Here is a 12,035-nt window from a genome sequence, read left to right on the forward strand (position 1 = left end):
AAGCAGGCTGTGCACAGTGAACAGAAATTAGAGAACGCATTGCTAGGGATAGGCAATAAATGCCAGAAATGTCATATCCCATGAATGAATGGAAGAAAGGCAGAGCTATAGAACAGTTCCACATTCAATTGCTTTCCTGTGCCTGAAATCAAAGATCTCAGTTGACATTTGAGTAAAGTTGCTACAATTGGTACAGTGCTCCTGGGGATTAGGGGGACACAAGTCAGCTAGGGTTTCCACGCATGATTACTGTTCGATGAGAGTAAAGTTAGCCATAGCTGTGAAGCCCTCCATGTCAATTTGCCTGTCTATGTAGCTTGTGTGTTTTCCTGGCTGGTTGGCTGGTGTCTGTGGATCCATGGCACCAGCACAAGCCCAAAGCTTTGGGTGAGAGGAGAACACTGGAGAGGGAAAAAGGGAATAAAGGAGCTTCCGAGAAGAAGGTAATTCTAAACAAGTCTGGGGAATGGCATCAAATAGAAAGCAGTATGTCCAAAACAGAACATTAATCAATAAACTATTACACCACATTATTTCACGATCTGCTGAGCTCCATCTGTTGCAATCAGTGAACTGCTGATTATTTGCCCATCTCCAAGAGCTTGAGAATCCTTTGAGTGTTTCATTCCTTGAAGTCACTTATTAACTGAGTCCAAAGCCTTCTGCAGACAAATTACTTTATTCTGTCTTTTTATTTCTCCTTTTTTCCCAGTACGGAAGGACCGAAGTGATTGAAAACACGTTGAACCCAGATTTTGTGCGCAAGTTTGTCCTGGATTACTTTTTTGAAGAGAAGCAGAATCTACGTTTTGATGTGTGAGTAATAGCATTCCTTTCTGCCAGATGCCACACTCTGCTGTCTGTGTCCTTGTGGAAGCCTAAATTATACTGAAAGCCAAAGAAAGAAAGATAATGTGTAAACAAGGCCAGCCATAAAATGGGCTAAGCAAGAAATACAAAATATAGCAGATACTTCTGCATTCATTTTACAAAATGAGACACATCTCCAGCACCATTCTCATAAAATACAAAAGGTAATTTTGCAATGCAGCCTTCCGCATTCCACAAATACCAATCCAGAAAGAAACATTCTTTACAAAATTGCTACAAATCTTTGCACTACAAGTCCAATTATATAATGATACAGGATACCAAACCGATATGTACAAATGGCAAAACTTTTGTTAAATCTATCAAAAATGCATGTGCCTTTGTGGTCCTGCAAAATTGTTACTATACCACTCATAAGATTAAGAAGTGAACACTTTCAGAACAATTGTAATTACATTTTAAACTCAAGTAATTATTTTTCCCTTCAGCCCTGTGTTGACTAAGTGGTGGACCACTGGCATGTTTTCGTGGCATACTGTACTTTAAAGGGAAACGTCAGACTTCCAGTAACTTCTTTTTAATACAGATCATTCCTCTATCGATCTACTGACTCACAGTCATGTCATTGATGTGTATTTGCAGACTTCTGCCCACACCACCACCCCCATCCCCAGGTGGAAAGTAAAAGCCCACCGTTGCTTTCAAGAGAAAATTGATCTTTTTCTATCATTCATAACCAGACCCCTTTGCTGAAAGTGCCAATTTTCTGATTTAAGTGGTGATAGAATATCTAAAAACCTGTCAAATAAAATCTTGCTCACCTCCCTCTCCCCTTCGCATAGACTGTAGGGCTGATTTTAACTGTTAGCATTGGTGGGAAACAGCAGTAGTGGTTCGGCCGCCCATTGTATACCTTACCCGAAGTCAATGGGAAAGACAATTGGGTGGCTATATAATGGGTGCCTGATCTACTACCACTTATTTCCCCCCGCTACCATCAGCCCTATAAATGTTGTTTTGCAAAACCATTGAAATTGTATAGAAAGCGACTGAATGGGAAATAGTTTGGTGTAATGGAATGCAATAATTGGACATTATCTTGGGTTACTGTATTGTAGATTGATGATTGCTGTCTGTCTCCAAACATACAATCTCGCTGGCAATCTAACTACACAATCATAGCAGAAATAGAAATTGTCTTTATTGATTGGATTCTTGTAACAAGGCTGAGAAGAGGTCAATTGAAAAATGTGACCCTTGATGGGTAGGGATCCGGAATTCCCACTGCAGGTTTCATTTACAGTTTGAAATGTCACAATTGTGGAGAATTTTTAAAATAAGCTCACCTTGTTCAAAAGTCCTGGAAGTTCATTAAATGTTAAAATCACACACGTGTCATTTGAGGAACTGTAACGGCATTATGTCACAGTCAAGGGCTACAGTTTCCAATTTGGTGCCCAACTCATATTGCTGATTTATAAACAGATTAGATCCCTTCACGATACCAAAGTTGTGATTGGGGAACTGTGGAAATCACAGGGTAAATTTTCCAATCAGTTATGGTCGAAGATCAGTCTTGCCAGATCTCTGCCCACTTAGTGTCCCATGTAATTATTAAACATTCTTTCATGGGATGTGAGCATTCCTGGCTAGGCCAGCATTTGTTGTCCATCCCTAATGGCCTTTGACAACTGAGTGGCTTGCAAGACCATTTCAGAGGGCAGTTAAAAGCTGTGGGCCTGGAGTCACATGTAGGCCAGACCAGGTAAGGACGGCAGATTTCCTTCCCGAAAGGACATAGTGAACCAGATGGATTTTTATGACAATTGATGATAGTTTCTTGGCACCGTTACTGAGACTAGTTTTCAATTCCAGATTTGTATTAATTAATTGAATTTAAATTCCATCCGCTGCCATTTGAACCCTTGTCCTCAGGGCATTAGGCTGGGCCTCTGGATTACTAGTTCAGTGACAGTACCATTATGCCACCAGTGCCCATCCAGGCAAGTGGAGTGTATTCCATCACACTCCTGATTTATGCCTTGTAGATGCTGGACAGGCTTCGTGGAGTCAGGAAATGAGTTACTTACTGCAGAATTCCCAGTTTCTGACCTGCTCTTGTAGCCACAGTATTTATATGGCTGCTTCAGATCAGTTTCTGATCATTGGTAACCCCCAGGATGTTGATAGTGCGAGATTCAGTGATGGTAATGCCGTTGAATGTCAAGGGGAGATGGTTAGATGTTGTCCAGGTCTTGCTGCATGTAGACACAGACTGCTTCAGTATTTGAGGAGTTGTGAATGGTGCAGAACATAGTACAATCATCAGCGAACATCCCCACTTTTAACCTTATGATGGAGGGAAAGCCATTGATGAAGCAGCTGAAGATGGTTGGGCCGAGGACACTACCCTGAAGAGCCTCTGCAGCAAAGTCCTGGGGCTGCAATAGTTGACCTCCACAACTACAACTGTCTTCCTTTGTGCTAAGTATGACTCCAACCAGTAGAAACCCTGAATCCCATTGACTTCAGTTTGGCTAGGGCTCCTTGATGCCATACTCCGTGAAAAGCTGCCTTGATGTCAAGGGCAAACACGCTTACCTCACCTCTTGAGTTTAGCTCTTTTGTCCGTGTTTATACAAGGTTGTAATGAGGTCAGGAGCAGAGTGGCCCTGGTGGAACCCAAACTGAGCATCGGTGAGCAGGTTATTGCTGTTTAAGTGGTGCTTGATAGCACTGTCTATCTTCCATCACTTTGCTGATGATCGATAGTAGACTAATGATGCGGTAATTGGCCGGGTTGGATTTGTCCTTTTTGTGTACAGGATATACCTGGGCAATTTTCCAAATTGTTGGGTAGATGTCAGTGTTGTAGCTGTACTGGAACAGCTTGGCTCGGGGCGCGGCAAGTTCTGCAGCACAAGTATTCAGTACTGCAGCGGTATATTATCAGGACCCTTGGCCTTTACAGTATCTAGTGCCTTCAGTCGTTTCTTGATATCACATGCAGTGAATCAAATTGACTAAAGACTAGCATCTGTGATACTGGAGACCTCAGGAGGAGGCTGAGATGGATCATCCACTCAGTACTTCTGGCTGACGATGGTCGCAAGGATTTCAGCCTTGTCTTTTGCACTGATGTGCTGGGCTCCCCCATTGTTGAGGATGGGATGTTTGTGGAGCCACCTCCTCCTATTAATTGTTAAATTGTTGACCACTGTTTATGGTTGGATGTGGCAGGACTGCAGAGCTTTGATCTGATCTGTTGGTGGGATCGCTTAGCTCTGTCTATCGCATGCTGCTTCCACTGTTTGGCAAGCAAGTAGTCCTGTGTTGTAGCTTCACCAGGTTAACACCTTATTTTCAGTATGCCTGGTGCTACTCATGGCATGCCCTCCTGCACTCTTTATTGAAGCAGGGTTGATCGCGATGGCTTGATGGTAATGGTAGAGTGAGGGATATGCAAGGCCAGATTGTGGTTGAATACAATTCTGCTGCTGCTGATGGTCCACAGTGCCACATGAATGCCTACTTTTGAGCTCCAGATCGGTTCTGAATCTATCCCATTTAGCACATTGGTAGTGTCACAAAACGATGGAGGGTATCCTCAGTGTAAACACTGGACTTCGTTTTCAGACAGATTGTGCGGTGGCCAATCCTACCAATACTGTCATGGACAAATGCATCTGCCAAAGATAGATTGGTGAGGTCAATGTCTATTAGGTTTTTCCCTCTTATTGGTTCCCACACCACCTGCTGCAGGCCCAGTCTGGAAGATATGTCCTTCAGGACTCAGGCAGCTCAGTCAGTAGTGGTGCTACCGAGCCACTCTTAGTGATGGCCATTGAACTCTCCCACCAAGAATACATCTGTGCCCTTGTCACCCTCAGTGCTTCTTCAACATGGAGGAGTACAGATTCATCAGCTGAGGGAGGACAGTAGGTGGTAATCATCTGGAGGTTTCCTTGCCCATGTTTGACTTGATGTCATAAGACTTCATGGGGTCCGAAGTCAATGTTGAGGACTCCCAGGAAAACTCCCTCCCGACTGTATAACACTGTGCCGCCACCTCTGCTGAATCTGTCCTACCAGTGGGACAGGAAATACCCAGGAATGGTGAGAGGGTGTCTGGGACATTGGATGTAAAGTATGTTTCTGTGAGTTTGACTATGTCAGGTTTTTGCTTGGCTGGTCTGTGGCACAGCTCTCCCAATTTTGGTACAAGCCCCCAGATGTTAGTGAGGAGAACTTTGCGGGGTCAACAGGGCTGGGCTAGCCAATGTCGTTTCTGATGCCTAGGTTGATGCTGGCTGTTCCATCCAGTTTTATTCCTTTTCAACTTTTGTGTATTAGTTTTGTACAACCAAATGGCTTGCTGGGCCATTTCAGAGGGCAGTTAAGAGTCAACCACATTGCTGTGGGTTTGGAGTCACATTAGGCCAGACCAGGTAAGGACAGCAAATTTCCTCAGAAGGGTTTTTTGACAATCGAACATAATTTCCCGGTTGCCATTACTGTGACTAGTTCTCAATCCAGATTTTTATTAATTAATTGAATTTAAATTTCGCCAGCTGCCATGGTAGGATTTGAACCCTTGTCTCCAGAGTATTAGCCTGGTCCTCTGGGTTACTAGTCCAGTAACACTACCAGTACACCACCGTCATGTCAGTGTTTACAATGTAGCAGCATCTCCTTCTCTGTAAGTTGTCTCCATCTTGTTATTTTCCCCAGCATCTCCTGCAGGAAGGATGGAAGTGGGCTAATATGTGCCCTGGGCAAAGGATTTCAATATGTATGAGCCAGCTTACCATAGTGTGCATGATGACAGGAAGTAGCAGCAGGTATGACAAAGAGGGACAAGTAGTGTGAGGCCTGTAGCAGAGTTTAAGGGAGTGACTGCAAGCAGAAAGGAGGTGCAGTGAAATCCTCCTTGTTGACCTATCGGGCTGAATCTTACCATTCCGGAGGAATTCCCATCGTTGGCTGGCAAATCCAGTCAGTTAGTCTCATGGACGGGCGGCGGGGCAGGAAATCGGAGTTTGCGTGCAGCATCCAATTAACGGCCGGCAGGTTTGGGAGCCAGCCAATAGCAGGTGGCGGGCTATAGGAAGTCCCGGCAGCTGAATCGAAGGTGCCATATTTAAAGGGCAGGCAGCACTCAGATCAAAGGTTCAAACACTGAGGAGACTGTGAGGAAGGCCAAACAAGGGAGGCCTTTGAAGTAAACGCTCCAGCTAGGAGAAAAGGGACACCCAGGTTCAGTAATGCCTCCCTGGAAGTGCTTCTCCAGGTGGCATGGGCACGGAGGGAGGTCCACTTTCCAGTCGACGGAGGAGGAGGCCCAGCAAGCCAAATGAAGAAGGCATGGCTGGAGGTTGCAGAGGAAGTCAGCAGCCACAGGGTGGGGGGGGCGGTGGGGTGGGGGGGGGGTCGATTCAATGGCCTGATGCAGACTGGCAAGGTGAGCGGAACTTATAATACCAAACTCACAGACCTGAATGTCACCAAAGGTACCTATGAAATGTGAGGAGAGGTTGGCAACCCAGGCATTGGGCATGACCAGGCACCAGCGTTCACATTGAAACAAATATCTGCCTCACAGCAAAGGCCCCCATCAGTCAGAGTTGCCTGCAGCATTGCCAATACTGAATGGATGCTTGCAGAAGGCATCCTAGTGATGCAGTGCTGGACATTAAAACTTGTATAGACAGAGGAGTGAAGCTGGGCCATGAGAGACGAGTGACAATGGGGATGTCTGTGTTTGCAGGAGAAGAGAGCTCACAACACCAGGGAAGGGTGACAGATTGCCATTGCTAGTGATACTGACACTGATGGAGGAGGAAGCAATGGCGCTGGGAGGACAGCAGGTCAGCCTGTCGCTGAGGGTGAGGTGGCTGTGGATCCCCTAGAAAGTGAGTTACTTCTTGGAAGATGCCATGAAACCTTCTGACGAGCAGTGACTATACCCCCCTCTGTGCCCATTACTGAACACCGGGAGCTCCAGCAGAAGGAGAGTCAGAAGAAGTTGTTGGAAAACTCAGCACCCTCACATCACTCTTCTCTCTCTCACGGGTCAAGTCAAAGATGAGGCACCATCGAGGGCAGCTGAAGGGCTTGAGACATCAGAGGAACAGCCACCATCTGAGAAGGCAGCGTCTCATCATTTCAGCACACCCTCCCCCAGTGCAGATACTCACATCGGTGGGCATTGGCAGCCCCAGGAAGAAGAGAAAGAGCAATACCACACCACTGATGAAGAAACACCCTCACTTGATCAGGCACTCACTGCCACCAGCTCAGACACTGGCACTATGCAAACTTTAGTGGCTAGTGAACAGTCAGGATCTGCACATGTTGAGTCACTGGGTATGGGTGGGCTGCAGCCAAGCCATGGGCAAGAGTTATGCTGCAGATGATTCAGATGAGGACTTCGATGTGATGGCCGATAGGAGAAAGCTGATGAACATGCATACTGAGATGATGGATGAATTGGCAGGTCTGCCAGACAGCCTCCTGTTACTGTCTAGCAGCATGGGGGAGTCTGCCTCCAACATGGCAGAGGGCATCAGGCAGAGCTTGGAGCCCATCCTATCCAGCCTGGTGGCCGCTGTCTCTTCTTCCACTGCAGCATAGGCAGAGGCCACCCAGCATCTCAGTGCTGCAGTGGAAACTCAGACAGAGTCATGAGATCCATGCTTGCTGCCATGCAGGCTCCGCCTGCTACCACCATGGTTACAGAATCCAGTGCTCAAAGCGGCAGAGAGGCTCTCGTGGCTGTCCAGCTGTCTGTCCTCCAGCAGGTTACTGTGAGAGTGGTAGTGCCACCATGGTGCACAAGCCTGCTGTCCTCTTTCAGGATGACAGCAGTTGTGTTCCCACCATTGCCACTGCACCAGTAAACTTGCTGTTGCCTCTCAACCAGCCAGCCCAGACTGCTGCTGCCCATGCTGTGGTGGTACAATCCAAAGCCAGGCCCTCAAGGCCCAGACATGCTCAGGAACGTCTTGCAAGGCCAACAGCAGTGTCCCCCACTTAAAGTGGAAAGGTATTGTTGGTGGCTTTCATTGTAGGATGTCAACCCGTCTGGAGCAAAGGTATCCCAAATGTCTCCTCCCTGCCTCCTCTTTTTCCACCTCTCCAGCTCACCTCCGAATTCCTGGTGGCAATGGCTGCACCTTCATGATGGTGATTTTGTGGAGAATGCAGCAGACTACCATGATCTTGGACACCTCCTCTGGCGTGTACGGGAGGGTTCGTCCCCAAGTGGTCCGGGCTTCAGAGGGTGGCCTCAGCATGTAAATGATCTGCTCTACGATGTTCTTGCTGGGTCCATGACTCTCATTATACGCCCACTGTCCTTGTGTGGTCAGGGAGGAGGGGATGTCATCAGCCATATGCACAGCCACCTTCTTGTTGTTTATGGAGGTGTGAAGACTGCGGGAATGGCAGACTCCCTCAGAATGAAGGCATTGCGGCTGGTGCCAGGAGAGCGGGCATTCACTGACATGGTCGCAAACCAATTGCACATGGATGGAATGGTAGCCCCTGTGGTTCCTACACCTCTCCCTGTTGATATGGGAGACCCACAGAGCCACATGCATGCAGTCGATGGCTCTCTGCACCATTGGGAATCCCGTTATCCTGGACAATCCACGTACCAGTACATCCTACCTCTCCCTCCTTGGAGAGAACATGATGTAATTGCTTCTTTTGGAAAATAGGCCTCTGTCACCTTAAGGATGCATCAATGAGTGGTGTACGGGGAGATGTTGGATATGTTGCCCACTCCAGCCTCCGGTCTCTTAGAGGTTCAATGTTGCTGTGACCTTTACGGTCACTGGCAGTGTTGTCCTTGCCCTAGTTTGAGGCTCCAGGTCATGTTGAAGGAGGTGGCACAGTTCTATAACCATCTCTTTGGTGAACCTGAGTCACCTCAGGCGTTGCACCTGGCTCAGATGGAGGCATGAGCAGTGCTCTCGAAAAAACCCTTGGTTTGTAGGACCTTCCATGGGGATCCCTTCTCCTCCTCCCTCTTCACAGAGCTTCCCCTCTCTGAAGCCTCTGCTCCATTTCTTGGTCCATGGTCACATTATCTACAGCCTGCACATCATGCCAGATGGCAGGATGAGGGTGAGGTGGGAGTTGAGAAGGGGCATAAGGCAGGAACATACCTTCATCCTGCATGGTCTTGCGAACATCACAGCAGGCCCCATGCTTTGCAACACCATGCCCTCTGTCGGGCTCAGACGCATGCCCGTTCCCTAATTTGGCTTTGCTCCCTTCTATTATGGGCAACCTTGTCCTGCAAGAAAGAGGGCAGCATGTCAGTGATTGTGTTGCACTGTGATTGGTTGATATACCTGCCACAGTTGAACAGCTGAGATATGTGGAGGCAGCGAGATGTGGGCGTGAGGCTGGCATCATTGGAAGGTGTATGAGGACGAGGTGGAATATCTGAATGTTAGGCATGAGTCCTGAGTGCTAGGGGCTGCTGCTGGGTGAGTGATGGGGATGTGGTTCATTGACATGTGTGAGACATTGGTGGCACGGTGAGTATGAGAAGTATTTTGAAGATGCGTTCACTGACCTTGACCACCAGTGTGAGGTCATTGAACATCTTCCTGCACTGCTGCCAGATCCTCAGGGCCAGGCTTCGGGAGTTCACCTCCCTGGCCACCTGCTCACATTCCCTTCAGAAGCCTTTCTTTGATGGCCTCTGCACCCACTTGTGGAAACATGGTGTCTCTCCTGCTGTCACCTTGATGACTAAGGCCTGCAGTGCTACAGCCACAAGCTGTGGAACCCTCTCTCTGTCATGGTGCTTCATTTCCCTTCTGTCCAATTGCAGCACTGGCAGTCAGCAGCAGCCTGCTTTTATTCTGTGCAGTTTCCCTTTAAGAGGGGTAGACTGCCTTTAAAAGCTGGAGGCTAGCTGGAACACCTGCGACTCTCACACGCTGTTTGGCTCCCTGTTGAGTATACAGTCAGACAGCAGTGCGGGCCGCGCTGTGGTGCATGCAGAAATCATTCATATGAGAAGAAATGAGTGGGAATGAATTTTTAGCTGCTTATCTCTTAGATTTCTTCTTATTGTTATGTAGCTTAATGGATATAAGCTAGCTATAACAGTTAGTTATGGTTTTGACCTGGGTGCAATAGATATGGCATTACACCATAGGAAGGAACTCTTATAACTTTAAGTAAGGTTGTTGCAAGTCGGGATTGGGCTGCTATAGCTGGTCAAAATCCTGGAACTCCCTTCCTAGCAGCACTGTGGGTGTACTTACCCCACATGGACTGCAGCGGTTCAAGAAGGCAGCTCACCACCACCTTCCCAAGGGTAATTAGGGATGGGCAATAAATGCTGGCCTAGCCAGCGGCGCCCGCATCCCATGAATGAATTTTTAAAAATTAAAATCAGTGCTCAATTAATCAATCAGATCAAGGGATAAAGTTAAAATGATATAATAGGGGATTGTAAAACTAAAGAAGTCTGAATTTTTCAGTAAATTAAAATCTAAGGTTTTTAGATAAGAGTTAAGTAAAAACATTTCCGTTAACCTCCCTATTATAAAATAAAATCACGTCAGCACAGGAGAAGCAGCTGATTGTTAATAGTTGGTGGCTGTTTATTTATTTAAGTAGTCAGTTTAATAGTCTAATAAATAGAGGCATGGCAGGGCAGCTTGGACCTGTGGAGTGCGCATCCTGCTCCATGTGGAAACTCTGGGATGCTTCTCGTGTCCTCGAAATGCACATGTGCAGAAAGTGTCAATAGCTGGAGAAGCTCCAGCTCTGGTTTCGGAACTTGAGCAACAGCTCGTATCACTGTGGCGCATCTGAGAGAATGAGAGTTTCATAGATAGCACGTTTATAGATGTCACCCCGCAGCTTAAGGGTAAGCAGGCTGAGAGTGAATGGGTGACCAGGCAGTCAAGAAGGGCTAGGCAGCAAGTGCAGGAGTCCCCTGAGTGCATCTCACTCTCCAACCAGCATTCCGTTCTCAATACTGGTGAGAGTGATCGGTTTCTCTGGGGTGTTCAGCCAGATCCTACTCCACAGCACCACAGCTGACTCAGCTGTGCAGGGGGACAGGAGGAAGATTGGAAAAGCAATAGTGATAGGGAATTCAATAGTTTGGGGAACAGGTGGCATTTCTGTGGCCCCAGACTTGAATCCAGGATGTTATTTTTTTTTAGAGATACAGCACTGAAACAGGCCCTTCGGCCCACCGAGTCTGTGCTGACCATTAACCATCCATTTATACTAATCCTACACTAATCCCATATTCCTACCACAACCTCACCTGTCCCTATATTCTCCTACCACCTACCACCTAGGGGCAATTTATAATGGCCAATTTACCTATCAACCTGCAAGTCTTTTGGCTGTGGGAGGAAACCGGAGCACCCGGAGGAAACCAATGCAGACACAGGGAGAACTTGCAAACTCCACACAGGCAGTACCCAGAATTGAACCCGGGTCTCTGGAGCTGTGAGGCTGTGGTGCTAACCACTGCGCCACTGTGCCGCCCAAACCCACGCAGACAGAGGGAGAACTTGCAAACTCCACACAGGCAGTACCCAGAATTGAACCCGGGTCTCTGGAGCTGTGAGGCTGTGGTGCTAACCACTGCGCCACTGTGCCGCCCAAACCCACGCAGACAGAGGGAGAACTTGCAAACTCCACACAGGCAGTACCCAGAATTGAACCCGGGTCGCTGGAGCTGTGAGGCTGTGGTGCTAACCACTGCGCCACTGTGCCGCCCAAACCCACGCAGACAGAGGGAGAACTTGCAAACTCCACACAGGCAGTACCCAGAGTTGAACCCGGGTCTCTGGAGCTGTGAGGCTGTGGTGCTAACCACTGCGCCACTGTGCCGCCCAAACCCACGCAGACAGAGGGAGAACTTGCAAACTCCACACAGGCAGTACCCAGAATTGAACCCGGGTCGCTGGAGCTGTGAGGCTGCTGTGCTAACCACTGCGCCACTGTTTCTCCCTGATGCCAGGGTTGAGGATGTCACTGAGTGACACTTTGAGGGCGGGGGGGAGCCAGTAGTCGCGGTCCATATCGGTACTAATGACATAGGTAGAAAGAGGAATGAGATCCTGCAGGCAGAGTTTAGGGAGCTAGTGAAGAAATTAGCAAGCAGGACACCAAAGGTAGTAATCTCCAAATTACTTGCTGTACCTCATGCTAGT

At 47.9% G+C, this 12,035-nt stretch overlaps 1 protein-coding gene across 3 annotated transcripts in view; it reads left to right on the top strand.

Annotated features, from left to right (window-relative positions):
* LOC137380207 (copine-9-like) overlaps positions 1–12,035 on the top strand; it is a 427,604-nt gene that overhangs the window by 152,175 nt on the left and 263,394 nt on the right. For all 3 annotated transcript variants that reach the window (XM_068052008.1, XM_068052004.1, XM_068052005.1), the window contains one exon: positions 713–816. In XM_068052008.1, the coding sequence (XP_067908109.1) occupies positions 713–816 (104 nt within the window). The remainder of the gene's footprint in view (positions 1–712; positions 817–12,035) is intronic.

The sequence above is a fragment of the Heterodontus francisci genome, chromosome 19 (genome assembly GCF_036365525.1).
Source record: "Heterodontus francisci isolate sHetFra1 chromosome 19, sHetFra1.hap1, whole genome shotgun sequence".
Lineage (NCBI taxonomy): Eukaryota > Metazoa > Chordata > Chondrichthyes > Heterodontiformes > Heterodontidae > Heterodontus > Heterodontus francisci.